Source organism: Amblyomma maculatum, chromosome 4, assembly GCF_055883805.1.
Source record: "Amblyomma maculatum isolate TAMU_Amacu chromosome 4, ASM5588380v1, whole genome shotgun sequence".
NCBI lineage: Eukaryota > Metazoa > Arthropoda > Arachnida > Ixodida > Ixodidae > Amblyomma > Amblyomma maculatum.
In genome coordinates, this window is record NC_139347.1 from 29,536,547 (window position 1) to 29,552,556 (window position 16,010).

The 16,010-nt window shown below is 45.0% G+C and overlaps 1 protein-coding gene across 1 annotated transcript in view; it reads left to right on the plus strand.

The window, feature by feature from the left end:
- The window catches only part of LOC146190562 (transient receptor potential-gamma protein-like), a 42,254-nt gene extending 27,830 nt beyond the window's left edge, over positions 1 to 14,424 (plus strand). Inside the window, exons 14-15 of the mRNA XM_084599808.1 lie at positions 3,977 to 4,479; positions 13,388 to 14,424. Of these exons, the coding sequence (XP_084455934.1) occupies positions 3,977 to 4,479; positions 13,388 to 13,792 (908 nt within the window). The 3' untranslated portion in view covers positions 13,793 to 14,424. The remainder of the gene's footprint in view (positions 1 to 3,976; positions 4,480 to 13,387) is intronic.
- Positions 14,425 to 16,010: the final 1,586 nt, after the last annotated feature.

Sequence of the window (16,010 nt, forward strand, 5' to 3'; positions counted from 1 at the left end):
AAACATTTAGACATGTTCTCTTGTTCTACGCTTTCAGTTATTTTTATTTTCTTCGAGGTTTTACACATTGCTTCAGGCATCTGGTGTAGCACGTCCACTAAGGCTTTACTTCGTGAAGAATTTCTATTGGCAAAAATATTGACATTGTGGCAACGTAAACCTTGTTCTCCTATATTTGTTTTTACAAAATATGTTGTCTTCCGCACAACAGATCCGCTATTGAAGCAACTATTCAGCATTGTCAACAACTTTCTTTTTTTTTTCACTTCTGCGAGAGTAGCATTCCGTGTTTGAGAAGGGAAAAACACTGAAATAAGTTCTGTAGTTAAGGCATATATTGTGGCAAGTTTTTAAGTGTTTCCTAAGAGAAATTCTGCGCAACACTCGGGGCGATAAAGCAGCTGACAGATCAGCGCGTTTTGTTTTTTTTCGTTTTTCTACTGTTGATGCTGCTTAGTAAATCAGCGTCATCGTGTCGTTAGTTTGTACTTGTTTGTTTGTTTATTTGTTTTCATATTCCTTGCGCACATATCTCAGTGAAACAACCTTTAGAATGGTAGCAACGAAAGAAGCGTCCTCCACCTGTCAATATTCTTGTAATATTTCGTACCCTTCAAGACGCACCCGTCTCACATATCAGCGCATGAATATATTGGGCATTCGCTCTCTGGCGCTGTCTGGCCTTAGCTCCTGCTGCAGTTGCTGAAAAAAAAAAAACAGTGGGTGTAACCTAGAATGTAGATGGATGGGAACAAGCCGTCAGTTCGCTCTGACACTTCCGTCTGCTCCAAGCTGCTCACAGAGTCGATTTTATATCACCTACTTCCCGAAAAACAAAAAAAATAAGATCTTCAAGTACATCAAACTGCAAAGCGTACCATCCGCACACATTCTAAACGTGCGCATCTAAAATCTTGCTCGCCATTGAAATTCCTAAGCCCCACACGGACAAACATATGACACTTTTATGTCCAATGTCTCAAAGCACGAATATTGCTTACAGTTTGTAACACACTTTCATTCTGAACAATATGCACATCGCCTAAAATAGGATTAGTGCAAAATTCTGGTAAGCATTACCACGTACAGTTAATGATGAGTACAGGTGCATGTGTTATCGTTACCTGGAAAGTTAGGGCATGAGGTGTAAATCGCTTATACTCAAAGGAAACTTGTATGCGAGACTAAAGATTCTTAATTTTAATGTAAAGCTTGCCAGGATATCCACAATAGCCGATCTCGCACCTCGCTTTTAACCGAGAATTTGAAGTGGCGAATATCCCATACATTTGATTATTTAGTTTCGTATGGTTATCACAAATAATCCTAACGACACCTTTCTCCAGGCATCTATAGAAGCAAACCATTTTCTTTAAATCTGGAGAAAAAATGCAAATGAAGAAGGAGCTTAGGACATACAGTACTCTTCAAACACAGGAGATGAAAGAGTTTTAGAAAAATGCTAACCTAAGTTAGCATTTTACTTACGATTTTGTACGTTATTTATATTAGAAGTCTGCAGAAAAATTGAGGGTGGACAAGACAGTGACACCGTGCTCCTGTGCTGTGTTCAAACGCTGTCGCTCTTCTGATAGCACCGCCACTCGTCGAAATGGGATATGCTAATGTTCATGCATATGAGCATAAAATAGGAGACATTTTTTTTCCGAGAAGTCCCTAGCGTATGTTTTTTCTTTCGCTTCCATCTAGATTACTTTATTTGCATAGTTCAGGGTTGCTCTAGCTTCATATTTCAAAATGATTCGCTAATCCAGACTGTCACTGTGCTAAAAGAGGTGATGCCAACGCTATTGCCAGCAAAATACTTACGTTCACTGGTGTCAGCTGTAGACTTCAACAGTGCATTATTATTGATCATTCGTTTATTTTTAGACTGAATTTTCTAGAAAACCCACGCAACCTATTTACTGTCACGCTCTCTCCTTGGCGGTGAGTATTGATTCGGGCGTCTTTATATGATTGATTTCTAAAACAGTCTGCCAAACGGAAAGCGAAATTGTCATGTCAAGAAAGAAGGGCTTTAAATTTTCCTCTTGCGTTTCAGGACCTCAAAGTGTGTTTTTATTCAGGCAGGGGTCTATACATTACTGCAGATAAATCATGGTCGACAAAATTCAGTGCACTGTTCCTTCCAGGAAAGCCAAAACCGCTTGTGTATTTTTGTGTGTATATGTGTGCCTCGTGTGCACCTTGTGTGTGTGTGTGTGTGTGTGTGTGTGTGTGTGTGTGTGTGTGTGTGTGTGTGTGTGTGTGTGTGTGTGTGTGTGTGTGTGTGTGTGTGTGTGTGTGTGTGTGTGTGTGTGTGTGTGTGTGTGTGTGTGTGTGTGTGTGTGTGTGTGTGTGTGTGTGTGTGTGTGTGTGTGTGTGTGTGTGTGTGTGTGTGTGTGTGTGTGTGTGTGTGTGTGTGTGTGTGTGTGTGTGTGTGTGTGTGTGTGTGTGTGTGTGTGTGTGTGTGTGTGTGTGTGTGTGTGTGTGTGTGTGTGTGTGTGTGTGTGTGTGTGTGTGTGTGTGTGTGTGTGTGTGTGTGTGTGTGTGTGTGTGTGTGTGTGTGTGTGTGTGTGTGTGTGTGTGTGTGTGTGTGTGTGTGTGTGTGTGTGTGTGTGTGTGTGTGTGTGTGTGTGTGTGTGTGTGTGTGTGTGTGTGTGTGTGTGTGTGTGTGTGTGTGTGTGTGTGTGTGTGTGTGTGTGTGTGTGTGTGTGTGTGTGTGTGTGTGTGTGTGTGTGTGTGTGTGTGTGTGTGTGTGTGTGTGTGTGTGTGTGTGTGTGTGTGTGTGTGTGTGTGTGTGTGTGTGTGTGTGTGTGTGTGTGTGTGTGTGTGTGTGTGTGTGTGTGTGTGTGTGTGTGTGTGTGTGTGTGTGTGTGTGTGTGTGTGTGTGTGTGTGTGTGTGTGTGTGTGTGTGTGTGTGTGTGTGTGTGTGTGTGTGTGTGTGTGTGTGTGTGTGTGTGTGTGTGTGTGTGTGTGTGTGTGTGTGTGTGTGTGTGTGTGTGTGTGTGTGTGTGTGTGTGTGTGTGTGTGTGTGTGTGTGTGTGTGTGTGTGTGTGTGTGTGTGTGTGTGTGTGTGTGTGTGTGTGTGTGTGTGTGTGTGTGTGTGTGTGTGTGTGTGTGTGTGTGTGTGTGTGTGTGTGTGTGTGTGTGTGTGTGTGTGTGTGTGTGTGTGTGTGTGTGTGTGTGTGTGTGTGTGTGTGTGTGTGTGTGTGTGTGTGTGTGTGTGTGTGTCCGAAGACCGAAGTTCATCTGCTTGCGCTAGGTTTTATTCGGCGAAGTTCTCATTTCGTGCAATTTCAGAAGTAAGATTTAAAGATAACAGATGAACGTTTAGGGAGGTTGAACGTTTTCCAAAGTACTGCGGTCTTAAGTAGTAGTAGTAAGTGGTTTTATCATTGTAGAATAAATTAAAAATAATAAAGAAAGGAAACTTTTTGGCTGCCACGGTATTTGCTATCGAAAAGAGCTGAAGCATCTGAACTGGTGCGGCGGAAATAAAGAGATAGCAAGGAGATAGGTAGGAGAAATCAAAGAGGTGAGCGACAGGAAAAAAGGACAGTTTAGCTTAAAAGGTAAAGGAGCATAATAGTCATAAGAGGCCACATATAGCGATTTCTGGAGCAAACGAAGGGATTCCACGTTACGGCATAGAACATTCATTCTAAGATTAACGCGCAGACAGCCCGAACTCCTTACATCCTGCAACCCATGTAAAAGCGCTTTTATTTTTTTTTTTCATTGGAGGACAGCACGCGGCACATTGGAAGCGTAACCTTTTGTCAAATGAGCTTGCTCTTGGCTCTCAACCCCTTTCATTAGATTGACAGAAGGCGAAAGAAAAACGCTTGGATAACCTTAATTCCATTCATCACGTTCTTTCTTGATCAAAGGAAAGAGGGGCACTGTTGAAATCTCTAAGTTTACTTTCTTCGGTAATTACGGTAATGTCCTCATTTACGTGCTGTCGCAGGCATCGGGGGCAAGAAGGGCCGCCAACGAGAGCGCCGCCTCATGAAGGGCTTCAACATCGGCCTCATCGAGGGCTCCGTGCCGAGCCCGCCCGAGATCAACATCGAGGAAGTGACGTCACGGAAGTCACCCGTCTCTCGGTTGGCCCGCCTGGCGCGCCTCGCCAGCAAGAACAAGATGAAGCGCGGCCGCTGGGGCCATTTGGTGGAGGCCACGCGAAGCGCCCGCGCGGCCTTCTCGCGGAGTCGCAGCGAAGAGACGATGAGCTCCAGTTCCTCCGGCTCATCGGGCGCCAAGGGTGGCGACTCGGTCTGCAACTCGGAGACGTCGCTCTCCATGCGGGGTCGCATCTCGCGCAAGTTCGGCACGCTCACCTTCAGCCGATCGCGGCTGGCATTCTTCTCCGAGCACGACTCGTTGCGCCACTCGTCCTCGGAGAAGCGCCGCGCGCACCGCACCGTCAGCGCGCCGCCTTCCTCCGTTCTGCCCAGGGCAGCGACGCAGGTACGTCAGTGGAGGCCCCGCTTGGTTTCGCTGCTGGCGACACATTTCTGGGTCTTGTATTATGCGAATCTTAGAAGCCTCTTTGGAACGGCAACCTGACGTTCACCGTTTGACGTCATACAAATCGGCGAATTGCTGGTGCCATGCACGAAGAAAAGTTAGTCAGGTTTAACTCCGTTTTAACCGTTTAAGACATGCGACAGGTGAAAATTCAAGTGTCAAGTGTAAAAGCTAAATGGTTAATTGAACATCCATAGGGACATGCTGTAATTTAGTACCCAATGTTACAAGGCTAGAGGTTGTGACTTGGCATCGAATCACACACGAATAGGTTAGGCTTGGTAGAGGCGTCACATTTGCTATGAAAATCAGCGAGGCACAGATGATCGTGTGAATGCGTTCGCATTCGTAGAAAGAAGTCCCTGCTAGAGTTAACTGTGTGCAGCGGACTCGAAAGACTACACGTGAGGCGCTTGTCCTCGTAAATAGCGAATGAAGTGGTGGCGCTGCTGTCGCTCACTCTTGAACGAATTGCTACACTGCCGAGTTCGTCTACGAACAGAGTTGATAACTTGCATTTCTGCGCATGCCTGGTGCATAAAACAACGAAATATATATTTTCGGTTGTGTATACCATATTCCGACAGTGTATACTATCGAAAAAGTGCGACCAGGCAAATGCCACCGTAATCCACTGGTTTCTAGCGGCGCTACATCGCACTCTCTTGAAAGCGAGCCGAAACAGGCAACGTTTCCCAGTACAGTTGGAGACCCCTCCTCCTCCCTCCATCCGCTACGCTGTCTTTTCCTACTCGTCATTATATTTTTCTTCCTCCATGTTTTCTTCCTGTGTTTCTGCTTCTTCCTTGGCCCATGCAGAGCGGGACGACTTACCACGCGACCCGCAGAGCAGCGCAGCTGGTAGGCAAAGAGTTTATTAATATTGCCCAGAGGGAAAGCTGGCAGTGTTTCACTTCATCCACCGTGAAGAGGCGTAGGAATGCCTTGAGATATGGTCCGGCTACCGTCGGACATAAAGCGTATATTCAGCATAACAATACGACTCTCACGAGGCAAACCTTGAAAACGTGCTACCAAAGTCAGCCTAAACTTGCATTAAATTTATAGAAAAGTTAAAATTGCTATCGCAATAACTTCATTTGTGCACAAGAGGAGATCATGACAGTTCATGATACCGGTTTTGAGGGAGAATTCATGTTTTTGACCCATAACTAGCCAAGCCAAACACAAAACGTCTTCTTCCCTCTGTGGCCTGTGGGCGCGCACGGCTTTCCAGAAGAAGTGGCACAAAGGCTAATGCCACAACCAACGTTGGCATCGGTGGGCGACCCCGCGGCGAATGAGGGCGCAGCCAGCAGCCACACCTGCTCTCGAGCATGGTCGTATGAACGGGCGTATCGTATTGCCAAAAGCAGCCAATTCAATTCAATTTTATTTTCCAGCCATTTCTGAATTGTTCCCCGGATAAAAGCTGCTCCCGCAGCTCTCATGACCAGATCCAGTTGCATGTTCAAAGTTGCAGGTTCTGCTTCTCAGTTGTATGGCTCAGCGCTTGTGCCGTTCTTAAAGCTCTAAATCTGTGCAAGAGGAATAGAGCCCTGGTAGTCTCCTTTCAAGGCCTTTTGATTTGCAATAAAGCAATAATGACTCCACTATACCAAAATAACATTGCAGCTGATGGTTTACTTATGTACTGTAAAATCGAAAGCAAGACGAGGAATAGTTAGGTCTGATAAACAATTTCAAATGTGTCAAGAGTAAATTAAGTTATCGGGAATGGTCCCGGCCAATCCAAACTTTCTGGTTTGACCCCTATATTTTGGGAATATATAACACAAGTTCAATTTCAAAATTTTTCAGGTGGGCTTTAAATGTTGGTGTTCGTCCGGGGCAACACAATGTTTCGTAAGAGAATCTCTAAATTTCTGGTTAAACCCCCGACTGGTGCAATAAGACATCCAAAATTTTCGGGTGCTCAAAGGACCTTTTCGAATTAGGCACTGGTTCTCTATATGGTACCCAGAGTGATGATGTCACAGTTGCACAATGTATAATGTGTGGTTATCAGTGTTACTTCTGTTTTAGGCAACGCCGCATTTTTCTGGCAACTAGATATATAATGCTTTGGCATTAAAATCTGTATGGTTACACTTGGCAAAGACGGTATTATAATGACGCTCAAAGGATGCTTCTTGCTATCACATCGTTACAGTACTGATAGTATAGGTGGGCAGCTAAACCATAGCCTCTCTCAAACAAGTGCAGTCAAACGCATTCAAACGCGTGCACATACACGGAAGGCCAGACGCCTGTTCTTAATAAAGAAACTAAATGTACGTATTGGTTCATTACGATTGAAATCCATGCAGTGCTTCGAAGTTAAAACGTAAAAGGATGAAAGCATGCACACCTCAAGCGCGAACGTACTGTTTATTGCTCTTTGATTGCGCGCACATTTTTTATGTACAGGATACTTTGATCGCGATCAATGTCATTCGCGCAGTTGGTCCAGATTTTAAGTAGAGTTTGATCTTGCCTTTCCTCGCCGGTCTAGTGCGATTATTCATATCTCGCTTTTCTTAAGTGCAACGGATGGATCGCTTACACAAATTCTTTCATCTGGTGTTGCGATCGAAGGGCCCTCTCTCGTTCATTGCTTATACTATTTGTAGTTATCTTTTTCAAACGGTTGCAATTTGCTTTGCAGCGATTACTTATTCTGCGCTTAATTTCCGGCTGAGAAATTTTATCATTGTTATTTTATGTTCTTCCAGCCTTGCAATACAAGGATCACTGAACGAAAAAATATAGATAGCTGCTATATATAGCATTCCAATACAGTGCAGCAGGCAATATATCGGATGTTATGGCAGATGCATCCCCACGAGCTCATAAGAACGCAAAAAGGAATGCAGTAAAATTATTCACTCCAAGATGCTAGCATCCAATTGCAAATGCTACAAAGAAAAATGCATACCGCTGCTTGAAAAAGAAAAACAGAAATAGCAGGCACTGAAAGATAGAGAATAGAAAGAGGAGATGTGAAAGCATTTTGGTTCGCAAAATCAGGGGCTGAAACGAGCCTAAGCGATCTATCAGTTACAGGGAAAGGAAGGTGGAAATGATCGCATCAGAGCGGCAAGGAAACAGTAAGATCAAACCGCTCGATTGCACGCATGACGTTGCTTGCGATCAACAGATCTTATAAATATCAAAAACATAAACAAAGACAAATTAAGTTTGAAGTTTGAGCTTGTAGTGTGTCCACTTTCTTTTTTACTTGTCACTGCACAAAAGTTAAAATGGTTACGTTCGTTTTAAATCGAATAGTTAAAGACCGGTCACGTAAGATGTCTTACAGATAGCCGGTACCGATACGACATAGATGGTATGAAGGCTGGTGTTACTGCACGGCTGGCTGAGAGATCTCGTTGTTGACACAGTGGTATGTCACACTATGCTCACAACGACGCCACTACGACCAAGGACCACGTATTGTGGCATTCTGGCAGTTTTTAGGGCAGCAATGCCGACGACGTTGGTCGGCGGTAGGCCGTCCGATCACTCGTCGGCAGATTTTGAGCTAAAAGAAAACTTCACATCAATAAAACGAGGCCTGAACATTCACTTTTTATCTTGTTCGTATTACAAATAAGAAGGGATGTGCGCATATTCAAGAATTTCGACTACCGAACCGAATATCCTCCTACTCGATTTTCTAGCGAATCAAATACTGCATGCTCAGTTCAAAACAAATCGAATGCTCATTGAATAGCTGGCCCGAGGATCGAATAAGACCTATGGTATTTCTCTTGGATGGCTGCAAGAATCATAGAGGTTTGGCCCTTGTTACACCGAAGAAAGAGTTCTTTCTATCTCTTTGGTGATATATTTTTTGCATTCTACTCTTCGAAGCCTTTTCACTAATTTACGAGTTCACGTTGTAGGGTTAAGACCAACTTTTGATAGTGATTAAATAATGAGCGGAAAATAATAAGACCTGCAATTAGTGTAGCTTAATCGTACGGGGCATAAATTGTCCGACGATATATAATGACGTTGTAGCATAAAATTCATTTTTTTATAGAACCCGTAATTAGCAGACCGATCAGTTAATCATGTGCTCATAAACGGTCTTACGCCATGCGGTCATCCGCTAGTGCACCATAGCACACTACACTGAGCGATACAGGTCACCAGCCAGGCTAAATCCCACTTTAAGCTTCGTTGAGCTTCAAGGGCAAATTAACCGTACAATGCGCTTTCTGGGTTTGTGCCGGGAGTCATAGAGCTATCGTTCTAGAAGAAGACCTACACCGACGCCGCATATCATCCTACCGCGATCAGCATGTGCGAGCTGAGCGCTTCAGCATTGCGACGTAGTTCATTCTTGTGGCGATGTTTATAATGCTTACGTAGCCTCTAGGAATGGGACAACGCGGCAGCGCGCTGGAAAGTTCTGCAAACCCTGCCTTACTGCTCAATATCGGAGGCCATATCTCGTATGTGCAGTCACCCATCTCATGTGCAGAGGGGTGACTCTAATTTTTGATGCGAAATCCTTTCCAGGCTCAAAGTGAAAATCTCACGTTCGAGAGACGTGTTCGCGAGATTCCGCGAGATGCGTCCGCGAGACGTCGCAATAGGCACTGGCGTCGGCATAATTTCCTCTTTCGGGTAGTGTGTGTGTGTGTGTGTGTGGGGGGGGGGGGGGGGGGGAGGCCTTCATTTTCGAATGTCGAGGAGAGGAGTCCTGAGATGCTGACGTCGCCGAAGGCGAAGCCAAAGAAAGTAAAGAGAAAAAGAAATTAAATTATAACAAGTACACGAACACGCAAGATAGAGGTGAAAGAGAAGCGGTAGACAGAAAAGGTAAAGGGAAACGGGAGAAGAAAAAGAGGAGGCCAGGCTTTCGCCATTAATCTCTTAATCGAAGCTAAGTGCAATCCTGTAATTTTCATTTTCTTCATTAAAGCAAAAGGCACGCATTTTTCTACTCGCATGACCTGACGGTTTTAGAGGTAATATAGTGACTCCGTGTGCGACCCCTAATGCGGATTAGAGATGCTGTCTTTTAAAAGTCCTGGCATTAACACAATGAATTATATCAGCATACTACAGCGCCTTTGCTGACTGTTCAGTTTTTGCATGAATGCGTCGTTAGAACGAATGTTCGCTATGCGTGCGAGTAGCGAATATTAGTAGCGAATTTGATTAAGGAGCGAAGCTATTCTGTGCTTGATTGGGATCGGAAAAAAAAAATATTTTGCACACCATCAGGAGAAAGTTGAAGAACGGCTACAATTTTTTCGTATCCAAAGTGCAACACCCACCAGCCATGAACTTTCGCAAAGTTACTAATTTTTGGTCGATGACAGTATTTCCTTTAATTACCAGACCCAGCGATTCAGCAGAACCGGCGTAGGCAAGTTCGACAATCGCGTAGAGCGAATTCACAAGTTTTAGCCAGGGAAAATGTCAATCGATTGTAATTTTGGATGGCGCGCAAGCCCGAGTTGTCGGCATTTAGCTTGTCCTGTGGTCCGCCTTCGCATTTCTTCTTTCACAGCGCCGCAACACTGCACTGTCATGGTCGTGATATAGAGCTAGTCCTCATAACCCATGAGTACTAGAGTCATTAAAAGACAGAACGGTCTGTCTTTTTTATTCATTACAAAAAAAAGAAGCATGATGGAAATTATATTGAGATTGGATACAGCCTAGAAACGAAATCAAGGAAAAACAAGGAAACAATCATAGCCAGAAAAAATTGCCGGGCGAAGGCAGGGTGCAAAAACTTGCCTTAGAATAACCAGTCCAAATGACTGCTTGCGATAATTCTGACTGCATAAGCTAACCCGATCCTTGGCACCATGCCTTCTCTCGGTCTGCTGTTTCTTTTTTTACCTTTTACCTAATCCGGTTTTACCTAAATTTGGCTAACCTAATATCACCACGCCGTTGTCGCTCTGTGGGGAAAACGCAATAAACATGCGCACGTTCTCCTCGCATCCTGTTTGTTCAGCTGTGGTGTGAAGATGGCCGCCTTTTAATGACCGCCTATATGCTGCCAGTGAAGTTGCCGCAGCAGGCGCCTGTTCGTTCCGTTCTTTACTTCTGGCCCTTGTGGGTTGTCCCGTCGCACCAGTCAACATGGACAACTTCATGGCAGGATTATGTTTGTTCGGCAGCGAAAGGCGCATTTGATAATAAGAAATTCAAATTTAAAATGGACCTCATTTTTCCCGTCACTCAACTGAAATTCGTGACGGCAAAACCGAAAACGACTGCATGATCCCACTTGCGGTGAGTGGCGATGAAGGCTAGCCTAAATACATTCGCTTCAAGAAAAAAAAATGAGAACTTGACGTCATCACAGTTTGCTACTTTGTTTGCTAACCCTGGTTATGGGTTTGATAGTTTTATGTTCGATCATTTGAGTCTGACAGGACCTCCAATTTCACTGCAACTAGCCTCTTTGCTACGAGAGCGTGGTAATCTATCGACCCGCTTTCAACGCCTTGTTCTAGCAGGAACTCCTATATTTTCGGTTTTTCTGCTCGCTACCCAGTGCTCTGTAAACTCATCACTGTCACTTTTTGATAGTCTAGTCTTTGGCTGCTTTTCAAGGGGATCACACAGATATGGCTTGCTGATGGCGGTAGTGTTTTCCGCGGGGTGTGAAATCCTGAGAAAATGCTTATATTGACGATTCATCAGTTAACCTAATGCTTGGGTTTTGTGAGTTAAGTAGCACTGCTTTCGCAGTAAAAGTATTGAATGACGAAAGCGACCTGATACCCATATGCACACTCTGCTTCGGATTTGAAAATCTTGTATACATTCTCAACAAATACACTCCCATTGCCGAATAACAATACTGCGATTTTTATGAGACCCGCCAGGCGTGCCCTTAGGCAAAATCTTCTTTGTAAGAGACGACACCTGATTCGGAAAAGACGCGGAGTAAGACAATTACCGACGTTGAAGACGCCCTAACGACCTCCAGCGACGAAAAGGAGTCAGGTGGCAATCTGAGCGCTCCCGATGTGTCTTCCAAAGCTTATTTAGGCTATCAACGCGAGGGACGCACTGAGGAAGTTTACTGGTAGCCTAAAGGAACACGCAAAAGTACCCGCGTACAAAATTTAGTTACTGACACTATTGAGGAATAACAACAAAGAAAATGTGAGAGTCTGTACAGAAGTGAAACACATGCCATTTACTTTACTTTAAACATTCCAACATTCGTTCCATTTAAGAATTTTTCTATTTTGGCAACTTTTCTCGGTCGCGGCGACTTCGCAAATTCTCCTTTAGAAAGTTTATAACAAATCTCAAATGAAAGCCATTTTTAACAAAACTGCAACAAGAATTTGCAGGGCACTGTCCAGTTTCATTTAAAAAAATTCCTCAGAAAGGGGGAGAATTATTCGTTGATTACTTGCGACAGTGAGACAGAATAGCCGCTCTCCAAAGATACACAAAGTGTGAACCTCTCCCATAGAGACCTTGCGTGTGAGAGTTGGCGAGTCGACTCCCAGCCAGCGGCTGGTGAACGTTGCGACTAGCAGTTCTGTGCTTGATGTCAAGCCAATTTGAACACAATCTGTCATGCATTTGTGCTATAATTAAGGGACCCTGCAATCTGCCCCCAAAATGCGCCACCTCACCGAATGAGACAACGACACAACGCTGCGAAAACCCGCCACCAGCTTTCAAAATGACGCTTCCGGCTCCGCATATGACGGTAGCAGTTAACGCCGCCACGAGATTACACTCGGGTGGTGCTCCACTTTAGACGCTGGTGAAAATGGCAGCCTTCTTTCTTCCTGAAAAAAAAATTAAAATAAAACCTGGAGAACAGCAGGCAGCAGACTGCTGTTCCCGCCATCTTTTAAAAGCGCACTAAAGTGCGTTCTGAAAAACTTTGTGCTCGCTTTTTTTATTTTTTCTCAGCTTCTCTTGAATACATCGTTTTAGTCGCAGACAACAGATTCGTAAAGTAAGCCCATTGCTATAAAAATGCGACCGTACTTATTACTTTCGCGAGACTAAACATCACCACTCTGCAGGGACCATTCAATATACCGTAATCCGTGAAAACACCCGAAGTAACCGTTTATAATGTTTTCTTTGTTTCGCTTATGTTTGCCGAACCGCAAATGTCTAGCAATTCTACAAAATATTATTTACTTCGTGTCCCAAATATTATTTGCTTATAAAGTTTTCGTGTTTCAAAAACATGAGCGAAGTAAACGGCGTATGTTCACAACATCACTTCGCGCATTACTCCGCCGGCGGCAGTGTGGCAAGCCGCCACGCGATTACTTGAAACCGTTCGAAAAAAAAAAAAAAAAAAAAAAAAAAAACATGTGCGAGCCAGGATGTTCTATTCAATTTTAATGGGGAATTCGGACACATGGGATAATAACTTGAGGTTTATAAGAATACTCGGAAAGCGTAGGCCGACATCCAACTGTAAAAAATACGCACTTGAAATACTTAATACACCGTTAAGTGTATCGTAACATGTGGAACAGATTGCACATATTTTCGAATCGCAACCATTAAGATGTCATCTCACCTAGCATCTCGTCCACGATACTTCAAAAAATGAGGAAAAGTCCAAGTCGTTAGTAGTAGCCAATTGACATTGATAAAATAGGAATAACACCCCTTGAATGAAAACAGCCAGGGATAACGAGTGCAGGATAAGGTGGATTATGGGCAGTTGAGGATGGTCAGGGCAGTTTTTTTTTTTTCTTTTAAGAGTGGGCATAATATCACTACCTGCTATAAAAATAGCCTTGTCACTGCTGCTGTAGCTCCTCATGAAGACATAAGAACGTGTTGATATTTTTGGCCACAACGTGGCGCCACGCAGGCGGAGCGCCAGGCCGCCGCAGCCAATGGTGCGAGCGGCTCCTGCAACGTGCTGGCCGCCGAGTGCAAGCTGTCGCCAATCCCGAGCTGTGCCAGTTCGAAAGTGCCAACGCCGCGCAACTCCATCAACGGCACCCTCGAACCGGACGCGGCGTCGAACGCCGCCAGCGGCGACTACGCGGCGGCCGCGGCGCTCGCCATGGCATGCCACGATGCTGCACCGTCGGCGCCGCCCCTGGAGCTCTGCGCTGGAGGCCTGCCCACGGTGGTGGTGCAGCCGTCGTCGGAGCAGGAGGACGCGCTCAAGGACTCGGACGAGTCGCCTGCCAACGGGTCCATACCGCTGCTCACCAGGGTGTACGGGATCGAACCCGTCAGCAAGCCGGCCAATATGGGCTGGATATGACGACCACTACCGACGAGCTTTGCAGAACCCCCGAAGTGCCGTCTCCTGTCGATGCGCACCATCTGTCTCGAGTGACGACGACGTCCCTCCCCCGCCGTCCAGACCGGGGTGGCTGTAATGAGGATGGGCGCACAGCTTCGGCCAGGCCTTACACACGCACACAGAGCGGGCGAGCTTTCGTCGGGCCAGTGACATATTTTTTTTATCTGCGGTTATCGACTCCTGGGCCTTAAAGAACAAATCTTTAAGAAGATCAACCTATTTGTCACAGAGTGCTTACTTGCGGAGAAGCGCAGTCAGACTTTCGATTTGCTGTCAATTGTAAATGAAGAATGCAACGCAGCCGTCGTAAATTCAAATCCATTCTTGGAATTTGCTAAACATGCAAGAAGCCCTTGTTGGGTATCGCGTACGCCATCTTCGTATATTAGGTGTATTTAGGTGCACATTGTGTGCACGCTAAATTTCACGGTACAATATTAGCGTAATTTAAATGACTGTAAACAGAAAGTAACTGAATATTTTAGACATTTGTTTCCAGAGAAGCACCGAAAACGAAAAGAATTATAGGTTTGGAGGCCTTCTCAACCTATCTGTTCCGAGGATGATGAATTATCTTAGTGTTGACGTACGTCAGGGGTCATAACAATTTACACTTGTCTCCTAGGGACAAACTTGCAAACGTGAGTAGAAACATATTCACCATATTATCAGAGTTCAATATGCTGCTATAGCGGTATTAATTCCGAGTACAACGGATGGAGGAAATGGCTCTAAACTTATGATGCTGAAGATACGCGAACTGTGAACGTCTTTGAGCAGGAAGCAAACCTGGGCGTCCGTTGTGCGTGCACTTGTTCAAGTTTCTTATGGACTGCTCAAAGATGGCCGAATTCATTATTATTGCGTACCGCTTTTACAGCTTATACAATGGCTTCGCACTCTGATATCAGGCGCGCAGAAAACTATGCTGATTCAAGACTGACAGCTTTAAGCAACGCCGAGAATGTCTGTTTCCCAAGGAAAGCTCGTCCACGAGTCTGTTTAGTTCACTTAAACGAAACACTCGATTGATTTGGTTAGCGCATTTCGTTGTGTGCGAACTGAGAAAAGGCGTAGTAATGAAATGGCAGCAAAAGACCAGTAAGCTACAGCGAAGACAGTTATTGCTTATTTCGCTATTCTCTGCTCAATTTTATTGCTTTTATTTTTCTGTAGTCACATTTGCGCCCTATTGGTGTTTTGTTAACTTCTATTTCAGGTATAATTTCAGGCTCCTAGGCTTCCCTCACTATTCTCAGGTACTTAGCGAGTGCTGAAACCGCGATGTACTTTCGCTCACGTGTAGCCGAGCGTAGGTCGTCCCTTCTGGCTTCATTAAATTCCGACAGCGGCTCGCGAAGGAAAGCGAAATGGTTGAGTGGGCGCCGCAAATGAAACGCGCCCGGACTGCGCGCACGGCAGCGGTTGTCACTGCGCCCGCGGAGCCGCGGACACTTAGGCCTGGCCGCGCTGTGTGCGCTGGAGCGGTGGTCTTCGGTGGAAGCCTGTCACTCCTTGACAAATTGACAGGCCACCACGGAACTGTGTGTAAATATGCGACGACTCGTGAACTTTGTGCCAAACCACCGCACCGTTGAACTTTTTCCTGCACGGACCAACCGAAATCGAATGAGCGAAAGAGAAAACAGAGAGAAAGACTTTACGACTCGGCATTTTCCCGGTTCTCTCGACATGGGCTCTTTACCGAATTGGTTGCGCCTATAATTCGTGATCAATGAGTTATGCGCCTGCATTAGTATGACATTTAAAGTTAACTTAATTTTGCGGTGCGCTGTGCTGTAACGTGGAGAGCTGTTTGATTTATTTGCTGTCTGAATCACACACTGGACTCCAGGAGAGTCCAAAAGCGAGCTTGATGCATTTCCTAGTCTGTGTGTGCGATGTTCAAGTGTGCTATGTATGGTCCTGTCTTCTTAAGACTTTTTGGTCTAAGCGCGTAGGGGTTAACAAGTCAGTGACACAGCAAGCAGAACTGCGTGGAATCTTTAATTTGTTCTTCTCCTTGATTTTGTTTTCGCTTAGCGTTTAGTGACTTTCAATTTGCTGATTGTTTTTGAGTTGTATGGTTAGTCCGCCGAAGAGGGTGATGCTGTTTACTAATGTTTGTTTTTGCAGAGTAGATGCTGTTCACTAACGTTAGCTAATGTCAACTTAC